Below are 24,615 nucleotides of genomic sequence, written 5' to 3'. Positions count from 1 at the left end.
CTGAACCTGTGACCCCCTTCAAGCCCCTGCCCGTTGAAATCAGCCATGAGATACACACGTTGTGAGGTATCCTGTCAGAGTTTTTATTAGATTCTGGATAAAAAGACCCCCACCCAATGGAGGGAGGGCTGCAGATCCTGTGGACTAGGGCAGCCCCCCCCCCCCCCCGATGGTCCTGGCCAGGGGGTCTTGGGCCTCGTGGGCAACCCCACCAGTTGCTGGCAGCTAGTTCTTACCCCCGGGGTGTATCACAGTCAGACGTGTGCAGGGTACGTCCTCCTCCCTAGCACAGGGGAGAGCAACTCCCACCAGGCAGCACGGGGGCCTACTCTGCTCACCCCTCACCTGCTGGGTGGGCCTGGGCAGGGTCACGCCCCCCACGCGGGCCCAGCTCTCTCAGCCAGGCCCCCTGTACTGCCGGTCACAGATGCAGCAGCTGGCCACGGGAGCTTAGGCAGCTTGGACACTGTCCCTGGGCATGGGGACAGTGGCTTCTCCCCCACTCAGCCCGGCTTGGAGACTCCCGTCTCCCGGCTGTGTCCTGGGGGGCAGGGGGCGGCCCCAGCCCAGCAGAGAGAGGAGCCGGCCCCGCCACAAAGACGCCACAGCTGCGGCTGGTCCCAAGCAGAGGCCTTCAGTGCTGTCCTGGCCCTGACTGGAGAAGTACTTAAAACTGCTGAGGTGGGCGGCTGTGTAGGCCCGCCACAGGGAGAGGCGGGCATCTTGGGGCTTCTTCCCGGCAAAGCCACCTGGCTTGCGTGCCCCAGGTACCAGGGCCAGTTCACGCAGCCTGGCCACCCTCAGGCCTGGCTCCCTCAGCCTTCAGCCACTGCATCTTCTGCTGGTGCTGCTGGATGGCATCCTGGACCCGGGCATCCACCATGGCCTCAGTGAGGACTCCATCCTCAGAGGCATATGCCATGGCCTGGCAGGGAAAGAGAGTACCGATGTGGGGCACCCAGAGGGTCTGCCCGAGGGGAAAAGGGTCGCCCAGCCTCAGGCTTTCAGCGCCCACCAGTCCCCAGGAACGGCCCGCCCTGCAGGCCAGGGCCAGACCCAGGGATGAGGCAGCCAGGCTGGCCCCACCCTGGAGAATCTGACGGCCTCCTGTGGGGCGGGGGCCAAGTCCACTACCCTCAACCTTGGGCCTGCGCTCCGTCTCAGGAGGGGCCTGGCCTCACAACACACACGGGCCCACGGCACACGCCTTGCTTCCCTGTGCGTGCAAGCGTGCCCCCCCCCACACGTGCGTGCTCACGAGGGAACCCACAGCCGCGGCAGCTGCCGTCCCCGCGATGCCCGCGGCCCTGCCCACATCCCCAGTTGGCACCAGTGCCACATTCTCACATCACTGAGTTTCTCAATGACTTTCTAAAAATAGAAGGTCTGAGGCCAGCTGTCAGGAAGCAGCTCAGCGCCCCCATCACAGGCCTGGAGGGCCTCTACCCGAGACTGGAGCTGGCTTCAGGGCCAGGGCACACGCGCCACTGTGACACCGGAGGGAGGGCAGGGCCCCTAGGCAGAGCGATCCCAACCTGGTCAGAGAGTATCCCACCAGGCCCAACCACCCCCAAAGCACACTAGGCTCCGTCTCTCACGAGCCCCCGCTGCCCAGGGCTCCCCAGCCCCGAACCGGGCCATGCGCACGGGTGGAGGCACCGAAGTGTGCCGATCAGATCAGGCCCCAGGGTGGTCCACGTGCCTCGGCTACCAGGCAGGTCACCTACGGCCAGGCCGCCACCCCTCCCAGGTGACTCACTGTCTCACCTGCTTCCTGTCACCCAGCCTGTCACTCTGACCGAGGTGGCTGTGCGGACGGCCTCAGCATTCGCCAGGCAGGGGGCCAGAGCCAGTTCACCTGTCTCTCTCCAGCTACCTGAGTGGCCTCGGCCCATGTTGGGCACTGTGAGAAAGTCCCTGCCATCTGAGATGGCCGGTCACTTTGTTCACACAGGCCGGCCCTACCCTTAGGACACGGCCACCCTCAGGACCCCGTGGCCAACCACGGAGCCAGGGGGCTGCAGGGGGAGCACACAGGCTCAGAAGAGCAGTGAAGGAGAGGCAAGAGCGGACCGCCAGGGGAGCACACCGGCCTAGGGGCCCACGTGGGTCAGGGCCTGGAAGTGGCTGGAAGCTTCCCTGGTGGGAAGGTAGAGGGAGTGCAGCAGCCCCTCTCAGAATCCCACAGCTGCCCAAGGGGGGCTGGGCCCCTGCTGAGGGATGGCTACACTTGGCGATGGGCTTCCGAGGAAAGGGGGAAGCAGTAACTCTGCATGGAGAACCCTGGCGGGCACCACTCTAACCAGGTCAACATCCCTGTGATGTTGTACGGCACTAGGTGCCCCCAGACCGGAGGCCATGACCAGGAGGACACCTCATCGCTGGGGTCTTCCCACAATCTTGGTCTAATTGTGAGAAAAACATCCGAAGGAGAATCTATGTAACGCCTGACCAGCACTCCTCAAAACTGTCAGGACCATCAGTAGCCAGAAACATCTATCTGTGGGCCGTCACGGCCTGGAGGGGCCTGAGGACACAGGGCAACCGAATGAGACGGGGGACTGTGGATGGGGTCCCGGAAAAGACGAAGTCCGAGTGGAGTCAACACTGACGTGGCAAACGTGCCTCGGGAGAGGGGTCAAGAGGGGTCACTCATACACGGTGGGGGAGGCTCCGCGCTACCCTTGCAACTTTCCTGTGAGCAGGAAATTACTGAAACAGGAACCTTCATGAAAGAAAGGAAGGAAGGGAGGGAGGGAGGAAGGAAAGAAGAGAGAGAGAGAGAGAAAGAAAGAAGGAAAGAAAAAGAAAGAGAGAGAGAGAGAGAGAGAGAAAGAAAGAGAAAGAAAAAGGAAGAAAGAAAGAAAAAGAAAGAAAAGAAAGAAAGGAAGGAAGGAAGGAAGGAAGGAAGGAAGGAAGAAAGAAGAAAGAAAGAAAGAAAGAAAGAAAGAAAGAAAGAAAGAAAGAAAGAAAGAAAGAAAGAAAGAAAAAGAAAAAGGAAAGTCCTGGACTCAACGGCTTCACCAGTGAATTCTGCCCAACGCTTACGAAACGGATCCTTCTCACACTTTGCCAAAAAACCGAAGAGGAAGGAACACTTCCTAATTCATTCTGAGGCCAGCATAACCCGGACAGAAGCAGATAAAAATACCACGATAAAACTACAGACCAATACCCTCTATGAATATTGATACAAAATTCTTCAATAAAATACCTGCAAACCAGATTCAGTAGCAGGTTGAGGGGATTTACTTCTGGAATGCACGGATGACCCAAAAGAGGAAAATCAATCAACGTGTCACACCACACAAACAGAATAAAGGACAAAACCCACACGATCATCTCAAATTGATGCAGAAGACGCATTTGACAAAGCTCAACACCCCTCCTTGGTGAAAGCGCTCAACCAACCAGGAACAGAGAAGATTTTCCCTAACGGTCTAAAGGTCATATATGAAACCCCACAGCAAATATATTATCAATGGTGAAAGGCTGACAGCTTTCGTCTGAGGTCAGGAACAAGACCGGGACACCCGCTGCCACCACTTCTATTCAGCACGGTACTGGGAGTCCCTGCCAGAGGAATTAGGCAAGAAAAAGAAATAAAAAGGATCCAGTTTGGCACGGAAAAAGTACAATTATCTGTTTGCAGACAATATAATCTCATATGCAGTAAATCTTAAAGATCTCCTCCCGGAAGTTGTTAAGAATAACGCGTTCAGGAAGTTTGCAGGAAACAAAATTAACACACAAAAACCATTTGTCTTTCTATGTCTTTCTATATCATGATGAACAATCTGGAAAGGAAATTAGAAAATTCCATTTACAACAGCATCAGAAAGAATCAAATACGCAGGAAAGTAACTTAACCAAGAAGGCCAAAGGGTGGTATCTTCAGAACTGCAAAACACTGCCGAAAGGAAAGAAATTAAAGACACCAAAGTTAGGAAGACATGTGCATCATGCGTCATGACATGTGACTACGTCAGTCCTACCTACCCAAAGTGGATCCACAGAATCATGCAACGCCTATCAGAAATCCCATGGTGTTTTTGGCAGAAATCAAAATCCATCCTAAAATTCATACAGAATCTCAAGGGAGGCTGATCGGCCAAAACAGTCTTGAATAGGAACAGATTTTCAAGTCTCAAATTTCCTGATTTTTAAACCCACTACGGGGGCACCTAGGTGGCTCAGTTGGTTGAACATCTGACTCTTGACTTCAGCTCAGGTCATGATCTCACGGGTTCACGGGTTTGAGCCCCGTGTTGGGCTGTGTGCTCACAGCCCAGAGTCTGTTTGGGATTCTCTCCCCCCCGCCCCCCTCTGCCCTTCCCCTGCTTGCGTGCACTCTCTCTCAAAATAAATAAATACACTTAAAAAGAAAATCTACTACAGAGCCGCGGTAACACAATCAGAGTAGTGCTGAGGACGGTCATCTAGACAGATGAAGTAGGACTGAGAGCCCAGAAAGAACCCTTCACATGTGGGGCGAGATGGTTTTCAACAAGGGTGCCACGCACATTCTAATGGGGAGAGGACGGTCCTCAACAAATGATGCTGGGACACAGGACGTCCACATGCAAATAAAGTTGGACCCCTAAATAACAGCACACGCAAAACTTAACTCCAGATGAATCGAATACCTAAATGTAAGATCTCGAAGTACAAAACTACTAGACGAAAGCATGGGGGAAGCTTGCAGACACTGGATTTACTGATGATTTCTCGGCTATGACACGGCCAGCATAGGTAACAAACACGAACCGGACTTCATCAAAACTCAAACCTTGTGTGCATCCAAGGACACTGTCGATGGAGTAAAGAAGGCAGCCCACTGAAGGTCAAGAAATCTTTGTAAATCACACAGCTGATGAAAGGTCAGTATCCGGAATACGAAACTGCTAAAAGTCAACAAAAAACAACCCGATTCGAAACTGGGCAAAGGACTATCCATACAGTGTCTATCCATATAGACACTTCTCCAAGAAGACACATGCTTGGCCAGAAAGCACACAAGATGCTGTCACTAACCAGAGGGAAATGCAATCCACGTTACGAGGAGACACTTCACATCTCCCAAGACGGCTGCTATCCAGACTCGAGAAAACAAGTGCGGGCAAGCGGGGCGAGGGACCGGAGCCCGCTGCACAGCTGGTGGCGACGGGAAACAGTGCGGCCGCTGCGGAAATGGCCTGTCAGCTCGGCCGAAACTAAAACCGGTATCATCGTGTGACCCGAGAGCTCCACTTCGGGGTGTACGCTCAAAGGAGTGAAGGGGGGGCTCCACGGAGACCCCTGCACACCCATGTTCACAGCAGTTACTATTCACAACAGACGAGAGGTGGCAGTCACCCGGCGTCCGTCTCGGGGGATGAGCGGACGAACAGAATGAGACCGGCCCGCTCGGCAGATCACCACTCCGCCCTGAAAAGGAAATGCTGGCACCTGGTCCGGCACGGACGGACCTCGAGGACATCACACCGAGGGCAGTCCGTCACAAAACGACAAATCGTGCGTGACTCCCCTCACATGTGGGATCTAGAGCGGTCACGTTCGGAGAGAGCGGGTGCCACGGCCTGGGCCACAAAACAAACAAACAGAAGTAACGTGGGCTTCGGGGAACAAGTCCAGCCTGGAAGCAGGGGGAGGCGTGCAGGACAAGCCCCACGAGCACCCTGAGCCAGAGGGCACGCCAGCAAGGCCACCGCACCCCTCCCAGATGCCGAGGCCCGAAGCACCCTGGTTCACTCTCCTCTCCCATGAGCACGACAGGACTCCCGGACACATGCTGGGCTGGGCTGACCAGTCAATGACTTGGACGCGCTCTGGTGAGGTACCAGATCCCCCAGGGAGGGCACCCTGTGGGCTTCAGCACCTACTCACTGCCTCCTGCAGCGGTCAGGGGTCAGACCGGAGGTCTCCCCGGTTCTCCATCCACCAGGCACGCAGACCTGTCACCTCACGTGGGCAGGTGACATGTGACGTAAAGAGAAGGGAGGCGTGCGGGTTCTTGGTGGAGACCCCGGGCACGGACTGCAGGGCACGGTTTGCAGTCAGAGACAGACGCGTCCCACGTTCATACGGCGAAGCCCTGACCCCCAGAGCAGCTGTAGTTAGAGGTGGGCCCTCTGAGGAAGTAGGCAACGTCAGAGGAGGCCGTAGGGGTGGGGCCCTGATTCTACAGGACCAGCAGGCTCATGCGACAGATCTCTGTTTCTGCCACAGGAGGAGGAAACCGCGAGAAAACAAGCGTCTGCAAGGCAGAAAGGGGGCTGCCATCAGAACTCCACCATACTGGCACCCTCGTCCGGGCCTTCCTGCCTTCCGGACCTTGAGGAATACACGTCCGTGTTTAAGCCCTCTGGGCTGTGGCACCGTCACAGCAGCCGAAGCTGACAGACATCCTATCCTCCACTCTGTTGGTTGTGGAAACGGAGCCACCCTCGTCAGGCCGGGCTCCCGAGTGAGGACGGCTGGAGCAGAACGCCTGGCTGCCCGATCACACGTAGAAGCAGAGTCTACAGTCTGGAGCTGGGCATAACCCGGCTCATCCTAATATAGGCTCCTGTGTATCCAAGCTGCTGTGTTCGAGTCACAGTAGATGTCTATTTCATTAACATAACACACATTCATTTAAAAGCACTGTCACATTTCTAGCGATCAGACCGTCACGCAGCCTCAGTCAGATTTGACTGCGGGCCCCATGGAGGCAGTGATGGCGGCACAAAGCCAAGGGCGGCTGCAGACAGGAGCCACTGAGCACCCTGCACCCGATAAAGCTTTTCTCCTCAGCAATCACCAAGCTGCAAATGCTTTCTAGACGGCTGCACCCAGGACCCTTGGGGGTCAAATGGCTTCCCTGTCCTGGGCGGGGGGCTTGTGGGCACTTCAGAAGAGGAAGCAGGTATTGGGTAATGCCAAGAACCGCTCTGGGCTGTGTGCCCTGGGTCACAGCACAGCACAAGGCTAAAGTCAACTCACATTCTCTACGCCGCCCTCGAGACCCCACAGCAAACCCGATTCTGTATGGAGCGGACAACATCCTCAACACCAGCAGTCTCCATCTGGCACAGTGCTGGCAAGGAGACGCCCAACCCTTATCAGGTCAGATTCACCCCCTGGCTCATCTCACACGCCCTGCGATGAGCTCACAGACCACTTATGGGAAGTTCCATATGCCCCCGCGGTCTCCCCGACCATCTGTAGAGTCACCTGCCCCAAACGCGCTAGGCTTGAGACCGTGTCCCAACTCCAGTGGTGCCTGAGTCTGTGGGACCTTGATGCCGATGTGACACTTGGCCCATTTCCAGGGAGCCCCAACCGATTTCAGAGCCCTATCTGATTTGGACCAAAACCACGATGACGATAAGGTAGGCCGTAACGTGGGAAGCCAGGGACACCTCTCCACACGCTCCCTGCAGTGGGGGCAGAAGCAGGTGGTGGCTGCAAAGTAGAGCAGGGCGTGACATCTGTGTGCAGAAAATCCTTCAACAGAAGCACCCTAGGGGGGCAGGGGCCTGCACGGGCTGCCTTCAGGTGACTCAGTGTCTCCCAACCAGTTGGGCTCACGCCTGCAGGGTGCATGTCCCCAACTCACCTGCCATGCCACGGCAAGCTGGGAGATCTCCCGACCCGACATGCCCTCCGTCAGGTGTGCGATCTCTGAGCACTTCTTCCCGTAGTCAAACTGAGCCAGCTTCAAGCGCCTGGGGAGAGCAATTCCCACATGACGCCCTGGGGGCCTGAGGGGCCCAGGGTGACACTGGGGGTCTGGGACGACCCTTCGGCTCCTACGCGAAAGGAGGACTGGGTATCTGCCAGGCGCAGGAGCCTGTACTGGGAAGCCCTATATCTGCTCCTGGTTCCTGCCCTTTCTACCCGCTGGGCACCTCCCTCCCTTCTGGAGCCCGGGTGGGGTCCGTGTGGGGTCCGTGTGGGGCTGTGTACGGACAGCAGTGCATGACCACTCCAGAGACAGGTGGAGGGCTGGTCAGGATGTGCCAAAGCGGAGGGGCTCTCGGAGCCTCGCACACAGCGCCACCACCAGGCTCGGAGGCAGGGACCGCATCCTTCTCCCTCAGACCTCCATCCGCGCCCAAACTAGCAGCACAGCAGCCACGCCCTGTCAGGCGTGGGAAGCACGTGGGAAATCAAGGGGAGAAAAGCCAACACCTCCAGGTTAGAGTGACATGTCACTGCTTTGGTTCATGTGCGGACCCCTTCCTAGTCAGGTCTGGCTGAAGACCCAGGAGATGAGCTCACAGGAGGAGAGTCATTCAAACACTCGTGGAGAAAGAGGCCTCAGGAACTCAGACCACATTCGGTGTCTGTCAGGCTAGAAGAGACGATCGGGAGGGTGGGGGGTACTGGGGCCATCCGGGCACACAGGAGAAAGGAGGCCCAGATAATGGAATTCAAGGGGGCAGGGGGACAGCAGGGGCAGGCAAAGCCAGTCCCAGAACAGAAGACAGCTCTCACTGCCACCAGCGACGGGAAGGATTCAGGTCAATGCTGCTGCGAGGTCTGGCTCCCTGGGGATAGTTAAAAATAGACCAGCCCTCACGTATCTGGAGCACTGTGGACAGAGAGCAGTGAGGGAGAGGGTGGCCCGGACAGAATGTGGAGGGCGCCCCCATCGCCCGGTGACTTCTGCAGAATGGGGGCCTTGCTGCGTGCCGGTGAGGGGCCCCGGGCTCCCGGGAGTCAGGGTGAGCAGGGAGCCCAGGTCCAGGACGGCCACCAACAGCCTCAGTGAGCAGAGCTCAGCCAAGGTCTGGCAACCACTGTCACGGCCCCGCACTTCCCAGGGCAGGACTGCAGCCTGGATTCCTCAAAAGCCCCAAATCGTTAAAAGACGCTTCACCTAGCAGGAAAGGATGGAGGTGCTAGCTAGTTTGTGACAATGGGCCGCTGAGTCAAAAACCTGGCAAAGAGTGGGACGGAAGCACAGGGCCAGCAAGTGAGCACATCTGAGCCCCAGGTAAAACCACAGGGTTAGGACTGGGTGTGGCACCTGGGCCAGAGGCTGGTGGGGTACGGAGGGCCCCACACACCCAGGCCATCAGGACACTTACTGCTTTCCTTCTGTGGCTGGCTTCAGAACATACTTGTCAAAATACATCCTCACCAGGCGTTCCCGCTCTTCCTGCCGCGGCAGATCGAAGCGGACCATCTCGTCGATGCGGTCGTTGACGGCCCAGTCAAACTGCTCGGGCTGGTTGCTGGCCAGAACCAGCATGAACCTGAAGCCAGCAGAGACGGCAGGGGCTGAGGGGCTTGCCCCTGGGATAGGGGGCCTCTTCAACCGACACAGGACTATTTTCTAACAGGACTTATCTGGGAGCTTTTTAACCCAGAAAAACCCAGACCCAGCATTGCCCTCTACCACCCATCCCTCCCTCCAACACCTCCCTGACCGATGGGCCAGCGCGATGGGGTGGCCATGTAAGCCCTGCTGTGCGCAGGAAGCACAGGGACCCTGGGGTACCATACAGATCTCTGCACACCCCCCCCAACCTGAGTTGCAGGGTTTGGGGTTTAGCTGGTTGAGCGGAAGCGCCAACTCTGCAGGTACCAGACCAGACTCAGGGGGCCTGAGCAGGGTCAGGGGTCTCTGCAGGCAACAGCCACAGCAGGCAAGGAGGATGCACATGATTTGGTGGCCACACAGCTGACTTGGGGCCTTGACAATGGAGGAGAGCAGGATTAGAGGACTCGTAAGGAGTGAGCCCGTTCCCAGGGCAACCTGCACCCTAGGACACCTAGTCGTGGGGTGACCACCCTGACGGCCCATCACGGGAGAGCAGCCAGAGACGCCCAGTGCAGCGCCCTGTGCATGCGGACTTGCCGCCCGGCCCTCCTGAGACCCCAGCGCGTCCTCTCAGAAGGCCCCACAAGGGTGCAAAAAAGGTGCACCCCCACTGCACCCCCACGGGCCCTTCCCATTGCCCTGTGCCCGCCCTGCCCCACAGCAGCCCTATGAGCTCAAGCGGAGCCTCAGTTTCCCTCTGTGAAGGGGCCTCGCACCAGAAGGTGGCCCTCACTTGCTGCTGTGCTGCCCTGTCCGGTGCAGGAATGCATTCAGGGTGGCCCTGAGGTCCTCGCTTATCTTCTCCTGCAGAAAAAGTCCTGGCATCAGGCAAAGGCTTCCAGGGGGAAGCTAAACACAGGCCCCACTCCATCCCTCCAGGAGCCACACGTGCCAGTGTCTCCATGACCCTGAATTTCAAGGAAAGACTCTAAAAATGCCACACATGTAACTCCTGCTTTTCAGGCCAGATTTATGAAGAAAGTGCAGCTGAGGACGAGGTTTGGGTCAGACTCAGTCGGGGCGGGGGGGGGACAGCAACTTCCCCACAAAGCACAGATGCGGCCACTGGACACGCCACCCCTGACTGCTCGCTCACCTATGGCCTGCTGGACACAGCAGGCCACACAGAAGCTTCCGGAATACTCACAGTCGCTCGCTTCCTGAGGAAGGCATCTGCTTCATCCACGAAGAGCAGGAGGCTGTGAGGGGAGGGGAATTTAGGACTGAACGAGGATGGGTGAGGCCGCCCAGCCGGAACGCTAAGGGGCTGTGCACACGGAAACCGAACCAGAAGCACAGGCTGCTCTCAGCAGAGTCTGGGACTCCAGACCCAACAGGGGCACGCTGCGTGCCAGCATGGCAGGACAGCGACCGGACTGTGCCAAACATGCTAATTTGGCACTAAATTAAATACCAGTGCTGGCAGCCCCTGATCTTCAGTGTTGCAGTTTTTAAAATTTTTTTAACGTTTATCACTTGAGAGACAGAAAAACACACAGCACGAGCCGGGGGAGGGGCAGAGAGAGAGGGAGATGCAGAATCCAAAGCAGGCCGCAGGCTCTGAGCTGTCAGCACAGAGCCCCATGCAGGGCTCAAACCCACAAACCGTGAGATCATGACCTGAGCCGAAGCCAGACGCTTAACCGACTGAGCCACCCAGGCACCCCACCCATTTTATTTTTGAGAGAGAGAGAGAGAGAGAGAGAGAGAGAGAGAGAGAGACACACAGCATGAGCAGGGGAGGGGCAGAGAGAGAGAAAGACACAGAATCCCAATCAGGCTTCTGTGCTGACAGCTTGGAGGCTGACACAGGGACTCAAACCCACAAACCGTGAGATCGTGACCTGAGCTGAAGTCGGACGCTCAACCGACTGAGCCACCCAGGCGCCCTTTTTTCTCCAGTGTTTTTAAAGTCAGCCCCTCTTTAAAGTCAGAGACTCCTGAGAGGAGCACAGGCCCCCAGGAATCTATACCTGGGGTGAATTTCTCCCTCAGACCCCCACCCCAGACCACAGAGCTGTTCCCGCCTTGTGCACGCCCACAGGCACAGACTGTGGGGAAAGTCACTGACACACCCTCCCACCCAGCCATCTGCAGCCCGGTGGTGCCAGGAACCCAGGCCACGCAAACGCATGCACACGGAGGGCCACCCCAGAAGGGACCCGGCTCACCCTCGCCGGCTGGTGCTGGCCCAGTCGAAGACCTTGTGCATAGCAGTCACGCCATCCCGCCCCATGGGGGCCACATCCCCACCTGTCATGATGGCATAGTCCATGCCCGAGTGCAGCGCGAGTTTCTGGGCAAGAAAGGGCAAAGCGTGTTTACTCTCGTCCCCCCCAAAGCCTGCACAGACCGTGCTCGGGCCCCACTGCCCAGTGCCCCTGGGGATGCCCCTCGCCTGGAAAGCTGGCCCCACCACGTGGCTGCTGATGCCCCGCACCCACTCCCCAGAGCCGCAGCACGGCACCCCGCGCACCTGTGCCGCCGTGTGCCCTCACCTTGGCAAACAGCGTCTTGCCGGTGCCAGGAGGCCCATACATCAGAATGTTCCTATAGAGGCTTCGGTTCTTCTTGGTGTTCCTTGTCGCAATGGCAATGTCTCGCACGCGCGCTTCCAGGCTGGGCTGCCAGGGAACGGGGCAGTTGGGACTGGCTCTGCAGCTAGCGTGTGCCTCCTGAGCCCCTGGGCTGGCCCCAGGAGGCAGCTTATCCCGGGCTGGGCCTCAGGCAGCAAATTCTACTTTAGGAAAGAAAAGCAGCCCGATCCTGTGAGGGGGAGAAGAGCTCTGCGGGCAGAAGGGCACCTCCCACCCCGACGCCTGTCCCGGCCCCCGTGGGCGGCACCACTTACACTGAGGACGACGCCCTCCAGTGCGTCCTGGGGCTTACCAAGGAGGCGCCTGCTGACCTACGGGGGGACACGGGGGACGGTCAGGGTCATCGGCAGAGCCCATGACAGCCACGGGGCACCGGGAGCAGCTAGGCCACCACACGGAAACAGAACTGCCGTGGCACCCCTCGGTCCAGGACACACAGGCTGGGCCTCGCTCTGGAAGGCGGGCACACAGAGCCAACCGTGGGACTGGGCCAGGCAACTTACAGATTCCTCATTGACCTTTATTTCCGCAGTCGCACACTGCACACGGGCGACTGCCGTGGACGTCCAGCCACAGCCCACGGAAGGAGTGACACTGCACCAGGCAGAAGCCTGGACCCCTTGGGGGAGGAAGCTGACACAGTACTGCTTCCAGCAACTTCTCTCCTAGGATGGTGGCATGCAGGAGCCGAGGATTTTGTAAATGACCCAAAATCTACCCAGGGGGCAGTCACGCCAACAGACACATAGAGGCAACCGACAAACCAGGGTGAGGGTCTTCCCAGTGCTGATGTGGACGGGCCCCTAGGATAGCATCAAAGAGGAAAAAGCCACAAGCAAATCCAATGTGCAAGAAAGGATGGATGGTGTTTGGGTAAAAGGGGGAAATGAAGACGCACGTTCTTAACTTGGCTGAAACACCGGAAGGATTCGGGCAGGACACGCCCAGTGAGGACCAGACCCACAGTTACCTGCATGGGGTGCCTCAGGGCCTCAAGCACTGTGATCCGAGACGTCTCCCTCACCAGGGACGGCTTCCCCAGCCGGGCCTCAATGTACCGTCCAGCAACAGATGTGGCGTTCTTGGCAGAGTAGACCCCCACGGCCAGCAGTGTCAGCCCGGCCACCTAGAGCAGGGCAGAAGGTGAGTGGCACCCACCACCTGTTCGGCAGCCAGCAACGCGCCCTCCTCATCCCGTCCCGTGCTAGGTGATGGCAAGGGTCATACAGGAGCAGCCCCAAGCCCAAAGCCTCAATTACACGAGACTGTAGATATCTCCAGACACAAAAGATACCAAAAAGCTTATCGCAAGCACTCTTTCTCACAAAGCTACTGGAGAACACACTCCGGCCGGACTGGAGGTGCTTCCAGGCGACAGGAACCCCAACCGTAAAGAGAGGAACCCTCAGGCTCATGGGGGACAGACCAAACATTGTGGTGGGACCACAATTACAGGGCCCACGACCAAGACCTACAAGAGGCTCCTGGAAATTAAAAGCTCTTCCCCACAAGACCAACAGCTTGGCTACCACAGGGGCAGCGAGGACTCTGAGACCACATGAATGAGGTTCCAGGACACCAGATGGCAACCGCAGTGACAGAAACAAGGGCCCGAGGGGAGCAGGGGGGAGGGCTGGGCCGGCCCCAGGGCAGCCCGCGGCTCCCAAACCCAGCAACCTTTGATGTCATCCAGCCTTCTCCAGCAAGCAGCCCTCTGCGCGTTTACCCAGCTTGTTTGGAAAGTAAATGCAAGGGACATTTTCCCACAGATTCCTTCATGTGCCCAGATTCCCAGCCAAGGAGCCCTGCCAGTGGGCAGACCCGGACTGCCTGCCAGCCCACCGCACCACCCCAGCCCGACAGGGATTCTGGACTGAGATGCACATGAGACTCAGTCACTAACCACAGGTGTTTACAGCAGCTGGGGAGATCTGGAGAGATCTGAGTGCACGGGGTACTCAGACCGCAAGAGGAATCAGAATGCCCTTAATTCACTTTAAAACCCTCCAGGGAGGGGCGCCTGGGTGGTTCCGTCAACTTCTCTCGCCCTGTCCCACTCTCTCTCTCAAAATAAATAAACTTTAAAAAATGTAAAATAAAGGGGCACCTGGGTAGCTCAGTCTATTAAGTATCTGAGTTCGGCTCAGGTCACGATCTCACAGTTTGTGGGTTTAAGCCCCCCAGCGGGCTCTGTGCTGACAGCTTCGGATTCTGTGTCTCCCTCCCTCCCTCCCTCTCTCTGTGCCCCTCCCCTGCTCTCTCAAAAATAAACATTAAAGAAAAACTTTTCTTTTTTTTTTTTCTTAAATTTTTTTTTTTAACGTTTATTTATTTTTGAGACAGAGAGAGACAGAGCATGAACAGGGGAGGAGCAGACAGAGAGGGAGACACAGAATCTGAAACAGGCTCCAGGCTCTGAGCTGTCAGCACAGAGCCCGACGCGGGGCTGGAACTCACGGACCGCGAGATCATGACCTGAGCCGAAGTCAGACGCTTAACCGACCAAGCCACCCAGGCGCCCCAAGAAAAACTTTTCTTATTAAAAAAACCAAACAAAAACAGAGAGCAGCACCAGGTTTGCTGGTGGGGAAGCAAACCACATGTTCTTCACTCAAAGGGTCTCACTGCTTTGCTGGGGCTCTGCTCAAACCGGCCCCAAGGGCCTCTGGCCAGCCACAAACAAGGTCATGCCACAAAAGCAGGACCCAGGGTTATGAGGAAGAAGGCAGACGTGCTCTAGGGGGTAAAAAGCCACCACGCATTTTACAAACTCCAGTGACGGGACCTCGGTTTTTCAGGCGGGTTCATTAGCCCCTTCACTCCTGCGATGCTCACCGTTCAATGGCCTAGTTCAGAAAAATAAGCTAGCAAACAAGTTCCCAAGATTTGGAACTAAGTTTATTTATTTTGAGAGAGGTAGAGACAGCATGAGTGGAGAAGGGGTGGAGAGAGAGAGAATCCCAAGCAGACTCTGCACTGTGAACACAGACCCCAACGTGAGGTTCGAACTCATGAAATCGTGAGATCGTGACCTGAGTCGAAACCGAGAGTCAGACACTTAACGGACTGAGCCACCCGGGCTCCCCTCCATAACCTTCAACCGTGAGCGTGAGCGCTCCACGCCAAGGCTGTTGCAGGAGCAAGCAGCTCTGAGGTGACCGGGCCTCCGCGTTAACGAAAGCTAAGCTTCTTCCAGGAGTAAGCGAATTCCAAGGTTGATCTAAAGCTGCCAGTTCCACGAAACCACCGATCAGCAGGCTGACTGGCTCCGATACAGGCAGTGACATTGAGACTCTTCCACAAGACGCTGTCCCCTGGCGCAGTACCCACAGCAGGTACTGAGCGCTTCCTGTGTGCCCAGCGGCGGCACAGAGGACACCGCATGGGTGCCACAGAGCTCCAAGGTGGAGACGGGCGAGGAGGGTCAGAGGGAGACAAGCACGCGGGTAAGGCCTGAGGCTTAGACGCTGCACAGCCAAGCCCACGTCGGCTCTGTCCTCTAGTCTCAGACGGGTGCCCCCACCCAGCTCGGCACCAGGAGAAGGCAAAGCCCAGACCCCGTGCTGGGTCTCCCTCCTGTGGGAACCCCAATCTGAACAGGGGTGCCCAAGGGGGGGGAGGCAAGATGGCGTCCAGAGGAAGCCCGTTTTCTTCACCAGAACACCAGAGGCCGTATTCTGGCAGCTCCCTATGCGAGGCGGGGAGTGGCGGGGCAGCCCTGTTGAGAAGCCAGAGGAACTGCTCAGCTCACCCAGCCCCCCGGGCTGCGGGCTGCATGACCCAGGGAGCCCGGACCACTTTCATCAGGGCTGAAACCCTCCGCTTCCAACCCGGAGTTACTCAAAACACGTTTGGGAAGACCATGTCAGGAGCCCCTGTTCGCCCCACGTCCCTGGCCTGAGCTAGAGGACTAGAGGGGCCATTTTAAGAACCAAGCGGTCCGACCAGCTTCAGGTTTCCTCGACCAGAGTCCTGGCCCTCCCCAGTCCAGTCCCTGCTCTCCCCAAGGCACGGCCTGACCTCACCTGCCCCCCCTCACGGTCTCCAGAACAAGGCCAGAACTGTGTCCACTTGCAGAAAGAGCTTCAGGAACCAGCACATCAGGAATGCAAGGGCACTCCTGGTGAGCACGGCTCCCTGCCACCCCTTCGTTAGGGCCTCGGTACCGCGTGAGCAGGGGCCGAGTCGCACCGTGCGGCCCAGGACAGCACCGGGCACAGCGGCAACAATCCCCCCTGCCTCGAGTGGGGAGCAGCCCCATGGCACAGGGCTTTCAGAGCGCGTGCCTAGAGCCCTACAGCCTTGTTGGGCCTACCTCCGCTTCCTGCTGGAGGGTGGGAACCCTCACGGGAGCGCGGCTTAAAAGGGTCCCCTGCCACATCTCCCGGAAGCCCTGGAGATTCGGCCGGGTCCCACTCCGGAGGCTGCCGGGCAAACTTCCGGTTCCCCTTTCCACGGGGCGGCACTTGTTAAGGAAGAGGGAAAACGAAGCTCCCTTCCCACATCTTCCAGCCCACAGGTCACAAAGCCCACCGCCAGTGCCCCACACCCAGAGGCTACACCACACCTGACTTTCCCAGGAGCGCAGCAGGAGGGACCTGCCTGGCACACTTCCTACCACTGAGCGCCAGGAGGCAGGGACACAACCGAGCAGCGACCCTGACGCAGGCCACAAGCAGGAAGATGTGTCAGGGGTTATTACCGTGGCTGTCACTTTGTCCCAGTCTGTCACGAAGGCACGGAATCCTTCACCAAACAGGGTGCCGGCTGTCCTGTAGAGAAAGCAGCAACGCGACCAGGAGAGGATGAATCTGGGCACTTAGCTGGAGAAAGGGCAAGAGCTCTGAAGCTCAGCACACGGGAGGGCCTGCTGAAGGAGCCCACCTCCCGCCAGTGTGCCAACCGAGGGCCTCCTGGGGACTGGGCCGCACCTGATGGACTCCAGAATGGTCTGCCGGTGCTCAGCAGCCTTCAGGCGTATCTGCTCACGAATAATGTCTGCGTTCTCACGCTCGGCCTTGGCTCGGGCGCGCGCCTCGGCCTCCACCCGCAGCATCTCGTTCTTGTGCCGAAGTTCCATCTCCCGTTCCACGGTGGCTGCCCGGGGCGTGGCAGGAAAGGGGTGCTCGGCCTGCAGTCCCCCACCCTTCCAGCGAGGCCCAGGCAACCCTTCTCGCAGGAGGGAGGCAATGCACGTCAGACCCTGGGGGGACGTGCGGCCTGCCTAGGCTTCTGCTACAAAGCTCCGACTAAGGCCAAAGAACGCAGAGCCCCCGTCGAGGTTTGGGAATTTTACTTGGGGATCAAAGTGCTTGAAGAAACACATATCTATGCCTACGGCCTGCTTTCCCTGTGAGCCCGCTCCAAGGACGTAGCCCCCAAAAGCCCCAGGCAGAACTGACAACCCTACCTCGCCGCATGGCCTCCTGCTTCTGCACAGACTCCTCCTGCTTCCTTAAATTCTCCTCATTGAGAAGTTGCTGACAAGAAACCACAGGAGAAAGAGAAAAGCTTCCAAAGCTAGGAAATGACCAACATTGATCTAAGAGATCAGCGAGGGAAGCTTCTGCCACCACAGGGGCTCTGGACAAGCACAGCGAGGGGCCAGGTTCAGGAGCTCCTGCCTCTGGCATAGCTCCGCCCCAGGGCACTCCCAGCCCACTCCCAGCTGCCCTCCAAACACTCTTTCCCCTGTTAAATTTATAAGCCGTGAGGGCGCAAAGCATGATGGGTGCAAACACTTGGAAACCACCCCCACCATAAATTTGTCCCAGCCAGGTCCCCAGTCAGGTCTCACACAGAAGAACCCCTCCAGCACAGCTAGAGCCTGGAGGCCCCGGGCATCGTGTGTGCGTGTGCGTGTGCGTGTGCGTGTGCGTGTGTGTGTGCGCGCGCGCACGCTCCTCTGGGACCCAGCACTGACTGCTGGTAAAACCACCCTGAGTTCTGGCCCACCAGCTGCCCCAGAAGACGCCCATGCTCTCAGGGAGGCCAAAGGAGGCCCCCCTCGCGTGCCAGTGTGCCGAGCTCACCTGCTGCTTCAGCTGGTCCTCGTAGCGCTGCCGGGCCAGCTTGTCCTGGTACTGGGCCCTCTGGGGAAGAAGACGGCAGCATGAACGCGGGTCAGCTGCAGAAGCTGGCGGACGGCCCCAAACCGACGTCGAGAGCCAGACTTCGCCGGGCCCTCAGACGAGCCGCCTACCTCCGCCTGCTCGCCCGGACACGTGTGCTCCCCGGCCCGCTCGGCGCGGACGTATTCGTGGGCGTTTGCACAAGGTCATCCCACGGCCTCGGGGGGTCACTAACAGACCCAGACTGAACGCGGGGACCACGGAGTACCCCAGAAGCTTCCCATCCTGGCCCCCCTGTGCCCGTGTGGCCAAGCGGCCCTTACAGCCTGGTGCTGCCGCGTCTCCTCGCTCAGAGTCTTCCTCCTTTCCTCAGCTTGCACGCGGATCTGCTCGCTCTTCAGCTGCTCCACGGCGGCCTCATATTCCTATAGAATACACCAGCTGCTGCAAGCCCAAGGCCGGCGGGGCCTCCCGCTCTGGACTTGGAGCTCAGGCCTCAACAACCCCCTCCCACATTTCATGTGGGCTCCAAAGGGGCCGGGACAGGAGCAGGAACTGCTTCCAGAAAACGCTCGCTGGACCAGCACCACTGCACGGGCACCAAGGCCCAGGAGGACCTAGACTCCCAGGCAGCCCCGTGGCAGGAAATCGGACAGGGCTGGGTCCCAAGGAGCAGGCCAATCCCTTGGGGTGCCAGTCACTCCCTCCCCAACACCGCTTCCAAGGTGGCTCATGTCACGTGCTCACATTTTTTTTAAGGTTTTCAGTAATCTCCACACCCGATGGGGGCTCAAACTCACAACCCCGAGATCGAGAGTCACATGCTCTTATGACCGGGCCCGCCAGGCAGCCCTCACATGCTCACTTTCTGACTACACTTTACAACAGCCAATGGCGGAGGGCAGGGCCCAGGCCTTTGCTGTCCTTCTCTGCTCAGCGGGAAGGTCCTGCCAAACGCAGAGACGCCCAGTCAGGCTCTCCCCTGGGGAGACCGGATGGTCCTCACCTGCACCAGCCCTTCCGGGTCGTCCTGCTGCAAGAACCCAAGCCACAAAGCCAGCACGTCTGGGACCTCTCCGTATTTCCCCCTTAACCACAAGCAACAAGGTAATCCCAGGAAGGCGACGCCGGAAGCTCCCGGCCCGTGCCCGCCACCCACCGTCCCGCGTCCCTCCGCCACGAGCGCCGCCTCCGCTGGCACCGCACCCACGACCCACCTTGAGCTTGGACTGCTGCTCCAGCTGCAGCGTCTGCTCCTGCATCTGTGCGAGACTCAGTGCCTCCTTGGCGTGTCCTGCGGGCAGCGGGCGAGTAGGGTTAGGACGCTCGGACGCCAGGCAAGCATTCACGCGAACCAAGGGGCTTTCGGGGAGACCCCAGCTCACCTCGACCTCAAAGCGCGTGTGCCCACCTGCATTCCCTGACCGGATCTCGCTTGGCGCCCCCTCCCTCCAAAGACCAGGACTCCCCTCTCGTCACCCGTGTCTGCCCTACGCCTGACAGAAAGCCCGTGTACAAGGTCTTGTACCCCAGCAGCCGTCACATCCCGGAGGGCTCCATCAGAAAGGCTGTTCCAGGGCGCCAGGGCGGCTCGGTCGGTCAAGTGTTCGACTTCGGCTCAGGCCACGATCTCACGGTTTGTGAGTTTGAGCCCCACCCACACCGTGGATCCTCTGTCCCCCTCTCTTTCTGCCCCTCCCTGGCTCATGCACATGCATTCTCTCTCTCTCTCTCAAAAAAAAAAAAAAAAGAAAAAAGGGGTGCCTGGGTAGCTCAGTCTGTTGAGTATCCGACTTCGGCTTAGGTCAGGATCTCACATTCGTTCGTGAGTTCAAGCCCCGCGTCGGGCTCTGTGCTGACAGCTCAGAGCCTGGAGCCTGCTTCCGATTCTGTGTCTCCCTCTCTGTCTGTTCCTCCCCTGCTCATGCTCGTTCTCTCTCTCAAATAAATAAACATTAAAAAAAATGTTTTTTAAGAAAAAAGGAAGGCTGTTCCACACTAGCTGAGAGTAGAAAGGTCAACGTGGCAGTCAGTTCCTAATTAAACAAAAAGGCACCTGTGGCTACAGTGTCTTATTTTTGTGGAAGTTGCTTAAACTCCTAAGCTTTTAAGCTTTCAGTACCTGTTATTATTAATCTACACGTGCAGATGATAAGATGAATAGGAAGCAAACAATTAAATTAGAAACAAGCCAATGCACAATGACGACTCTTCACAGACCTCGTGTTTGTTATAAACACACACATTATAAATGTTTCCTGCATATGTTTTGTTCACGAGATACAATTCACATCCATCGATATTTGGGGGTTCCAAAAAAAACTTCCGGTGGGGGCACCTGGGTGGCTCAGTCGGTTGAGCGTCCGACTTCAGCTCAGGTCATGATCTCATGGTTCATGGGTTCAAGCCCCGCGTCGGGCTCTGTGCTGACAGCTCAGAGCCTGGAGCCTGCTTCGGATTCTGTGTCTCCTTCTCTCTCTGCCCCTCCCCCACTTGTGCTCTGTCTCTCGGAAATAAATAAATGTAAAAAAAATTAAAAACCTTCTGGTGCTCTCCTAGCCAAAAAAGCCCAGGCATACAGCTTCTCAAATATTTTGGTGATGACACAGTTCTCCCATCTGCAGTACTTTACTGTAAAAAATATTCTAACACGTTAAAGCATGGCAAGAAGGTAGGGAATCCCTGTGAACCCCGCTCCCTGATGCTATAATGTACCTAGTCTTCTCCCTTTGCTTTCTTTCCACTCCCGCCCCATGATCTTTCTTTTTGAAGCCTTCAAAGGTGCAGACCCCAACCCCCACGAACTGCAGCAAACACGTAACTAAAGCATGACTTCTGTTTGCCGTTCCATAAACACATCTACACATTTAGAGGGATGTGACAGAAGCCCTGGTGTCTGGACAGACTGCTAGGGCATGTGGTGTGCAAAAACACTGCCTAAGCCCGGGAAGGACCTTCAGAGCGGGTCAGGACCTGGCTGACACAGCCTTCCAGACCTCACTGCAAGGCTCTCCCCTAGGTCTCTGGTGACTGGGAGCACAGAAGAGCTGAAGACCTGCCCCCAAGAACAGGCAGCACAAAGGCACCAGGGTCCCACACCCTGCGCTGTAAACTTGGGAAGCCACGAAGCCGAGGCCTGAAGAGACCGCCAGGGCCCCTTTAACAATGAACTCTGACCAGGAGGGAGTGAGGGCACAAGAGTGCTCATCCTGGGGCAGCAGCAGGAACGTGAGTGCCACAGGCCAACAATGCGGAGACCGGATCCCAGCTGCCCTTTTTACCCACAGCATGACCTTTGGCCAGCCGGGTTAACCTCACCTGAAAATGGAAAATTAGAGATCCCCCACCACTGACTCTTGAAAGAGGAAAACAAGAGACAGAGGCAAGACGCATCCTGGGAAGAAGGGTTTGGGGACAGAAGGAGGTGACAGACCAGGGCAAAACCTCTCCCACTGGCCAGTAGTTCGTCCAGAAAGGGTGGCAGGAAGAAGAAAAGTAGATGGGTGCCAGGCTGGCTCAGTTGGAAGAGCATGCAACTCCTGATCTCGGGTTTGTGAGTTCAAGTTCCCCATCGGGTGTAGACATTACTTAAAAAAATAAAAAAGTTTTGGGAGCACCTGGGTGGCTGAGTCAGTTGAGCGTCCGTCTCTTGACTCGGCTCAGGTCATAATCTCACAGTTCGTGAGTCCGGGCTCTGTGCTGACAGTTCGGAGCCTTCTTGGGATTCTCTCTCCCTCTCTCTGCCCCTCCCCCACTCACGCAAACTCAATACACTTAGTCTGGGACTGGTGGTGTTCCAGCTAGACCTAAGGGTACAGGCTGTTTGAGTCCCAGGCCCAAATATCCGTATGTTTTTAACGTCCCTCTGGGGATCTGAGAGCCAGGCAGGCTCAGAGACCTTGGACCAGGGTTTTCTTGGAGTCTCTGGAGAAGAGCAGGAATGGAACCACAAAGTGCCAGGCCTCTGATTCCTCAGACAGACCCTTGTTTACACCATGGCTTCTCTACACAAGTTCCTTTGGGGGGGGGGGGGTGGCAGACCTCTGCTTAAATAAAAATTTGACAGCCGTTATGGTCCTTTTAATCAGTACTTATTCTGTGCCTTCTACATTCTAGCTTCTCAAAGACTTAGACTACATCCTAAAACAAATCATTAAACCAACAAGAAAAAGGAAAAGTGAGAGGAAAAGATGTGGGCTTAGCGAAGGTCCAGCCGATGATGGTGCCTTGGGGGCCCGGGAGTCAGGAAGGCTACCAGGCAGAGCCAGGACGGACTGACCCCTATTGCTTTACGGCCCTCGACTGCCTGAACGCTAATGCTTTCCAGTAACACGCACAAACCTGGTTCGTTACCATAAAACCAACGGTCCTCAAGTGAGCTTGCCTTCGCAAGGGGAAAATTGCTAACCACCACCACAATCTGGCCACGCTTTGGCCACGTGGAGGCAGCAAGAGGAGCAAAGAGCTCCCCTACCCTACAGGAGCTAAAGACCAGGCTCCAGCCCCAGCACCTGCTACCTGTGACCTCTGAAACTTCCATCCGCGGCGGTTTCCTCACCTGACAGACGCGTGACAGCTTGGAAGCTGCCAAGGACGATGGCATCCCCAACCTCCCCGCACCCAAGGTGGCTTGGCCGGATTTATTCCCGCAGACCAGTTTTCTCACCTGGGAAATGGGACTGCAGACGGCCACTTACCACTCGACCACTCAGAGGAGCTACATGCGCCCAAGGACCCGGCATGCCCGGTGCTCGGTGGGCTGGCTCGCTGTGGGTCCTGAGCTTCCCTGGCCCCTCGCCCCAGCCGGGGCCCCGCCCTCGCCGCCTCACTCACGCGAATGCTCCAGCTCTCGCGCCGCCTTGGCTGCACGTTCCAGGCCCGTGGGGTCAAAGTTGCTCCATTTGTCCTTGGGCGCCGGCCGGTCCCCCGCGCCGCGGTCCCCGCCGCCTTCGCCCCCGGGCTGAGCGGGCGGTAGGGACAGCGGCGGCCCCGCGCCTTCGCCCTTAGGGCCCTTGATCCCGAAGAGCCACGACATGGCGCGCGAGCGCCGCGTGTCGCGGCAGCCGCCCGGAGCTCAAGACGAGCTGAAGCGCGCGGACCGGAGAAGCCTCCACGAGGAGCCAGCCGGCGGTCAGAGCGCCCGCGCAGGCGCGACAACGCCCCTTCCTCCCAGACGACGGAAGCGCAGGAGGGCCACGTACCGCGGGGCCTTCGGATAGGCCGCGGGTATCGTGACATCACCGGTGGCCCCGCCACGATTGCTCAAACTAGCTCCGTCTGGGGGCGGGCCGTCGAGGGGCAGGGCGAAGCGCCGAGTTACGGGGGCCGATCGGGAACAAAACCGACGGGCTGGGCGCCTGTATATCCTGGTTATACGTCAGTTCCGCCTAGCAACAGCTCCGTGTCCCGTCGCTATAGGCGCCCGGAGAATCCCGTCAGAGCGGGGGCGGAGAGGCAGGTGCCGCGGAGCCCTGGGGTCCTTGGTACGCGGGTGTGGGCGACGCGGCGGCGAGCCCCGGATGGAGGGAGCGGCCGTGGGGGAAAGGGCCTGCGGAAAGCGGCTGATCCGCGCAGGAAAATCAACCCGGGGCAGGTGCGCAGCTGGGCCTCGATTCTGCGCCCCCGACCCGCCACCAGAGACACGACCGGGCGCGGGGACGTCGGGGCCCCTAGACGGTTGAAGCTGCGCTCCGCGGGTCTCCGTGCTAGCGCACATAGCCGGCCCATGATAAGGTGCTGGAAGGGTAGAAACGCGGTTCCTAGCCAGTCTCCTGCAACCGTCATTAGGTTAAAGAGCCGGCTGGAGAACAAGCTCTCCCCATCCTCCGTTTCGGTGTCTCGGCAAACCACAGTGGTCCGTGGGCGTATGAGCCTTCGTATCACTTAAAAGTGGCTCACAATGGGAGGGAGACAGAAATCGCAACCCCAGAAGAGTGGAAAAGCAGAGCCGACTCCCCCAAAAGCCCCACAAGAGGGCGCCCTTGCTGGAGGAGGAATCCTGGCTTCTTGGGAAAGTCCAAAGGCCATGTGCCTGCCTGTGGGACAAAGGGCCAGGCTAAACCCGCCTGGGGCAGAGGGAGAAAAAGGTGGACCGAGCCTGCGTTGCTCTAGAACCCACAGTGCCCAAAGTTAGCAAACTTTGCTTCTTGGGCCAGCAACCAAGTTGCCCCTTTGGTCTTTCTTTGATGGAATTGGTTGAGTTCCCAGAATTACACAGTTTCCCCACTAGACTGAAAACAATTTTAAGCCTGAGTAAAAATGGGCGGGGGAAGGGGGACTAAAGATAATTCTGTGATCTTTCACCTCCAAATGAAGAGAAAACCAGATGAGTTCCCCAGCCAGATGCCCCCGCCCCCGCCCCCACCCCAGTGGCCATTATGGAGGTTCTTACGGACTAGAACAAACTACCAAGGTTCTTATGGAGAGCAACCCTGGTAGGGCTTCGCTGGATTAGAAGAGGAAATGGGTAAGAGACATGAAGTCCTTGTCCAAACACAGCTGGGCCATGTGCCCCTCTCTAGCTCCAACCATCCCAGACCAATATTTGGCAAGCCTGTGTACTTTTACGTAAAAAGGAATCACTTTGAGAATAAAGTTATGCATTTAAAAAGCCAGTTTCAAATAAAGTCAGTTT

The 24,615-nt window shown here is 57.7% G+C and overlaps 1 protein-coding gene across 4 annotated transcripts; it reads right to left on the bottom strand.

The window, feature by feature from the left end:
- Positions 1 to 62: 62 nt before the first annotated feature.
- LOC102949253 (ATPase family AAA domain containing 3A) lies at positions 63 to 23,125 on the bottom strand. Of its 4 annotated transcripts, none has more exons than XM_042995992.1 (16): positions 22,815 to 23,125; positions 19,199 to 19,275; positions 18,305 to 18,406; positions 17,943 to 18,002; positions 17,321 to 17,390; positions 16,842 to 17,007; positions 16,613 to 16,682; positions 12,881 to 13,036; positions 12,165 to 12,221; positions 11,812 to 11,937; positions 11,485 to 11,609; positions 10,461 to 10,512; positions 10,047 to 10,117; positions 9,078 to 9,245; positions 7,601 to 7,709; positions 64 to 925 (listed from the first exon to the last, which is right to left on the bottom strand). In XM_042995992.1, exons 1-16 carry the CDS (start codon positions 23,014 to 23,016, stop codon positions 782 to 784), a joined length of 1,755 nt encoding a protein of 584 aa, XP_042851926.1. In that variant the 5' UTR covers positions 23,017 to 23,125; the 3' UTR covers positions 64 to 781. The 4 variants fall into 4 exon arrangements, with proteins under 4 accessions (XP_042851927.1, XP_042851926.1, XP_042851929.1 ...); XM_042995995.1 differs by lacking the exon at positions 22,815 to 23,125 and adding an exon at positions 22,679 to 22,697 and having other exon boundaries at positions 65 to 925; XM_042995994.1 differs by lacking the exon at positions 22,815 to 23,125 and adding an exon at positions 22,648 to 22,666 and having other exon boundaries at positions 65 to 925.
- Between the last annotated feature and the right edge of the window lie 1,490 nt (positions 23,126 to 24,615).

This window comes from Panthera tigris, chromosome C1 (genome assembly GCF_018350195.1).
Source record: "Panthera tigris isolate Pti1 chromosome C1, P.tigris_Pti1_mat1.1, whole genome shotgun sequence".
NCBI classification, from domain to species: Eukaryota; Metazoa; Chordata; class Mammalia; order Carnivora; family Felidae; genus Panthera; species Panthera tigris.
This window is presented reverse-complemented; position numbering and strand designations above follow the sequence as displayed.

Coding starts and splice junctions, on each gene's coding strand:
- LOC102949253 (XM_042995992.1), bottom strand. CDS start 23,016: ATGTCGTGGCTCTTCGGGATCAAGGGCCCTAAGGGCGAAGGCGCGGGG. Junction 17,391..17,942: donor AGGACCAGCTGAAGCAGCAG/GTGAGCTCGGCA, acceptor GTTTCTTGTCAG/CAACTTCTCAATGAGGAGAA. Junction 9,246..10,046: donor ACAGGGCAGCACAGCAGCAA/GTGAGGGCCACC, acceptor TGCTGGCTTCAG/GTTCATGCTGGTTCTGGCCA.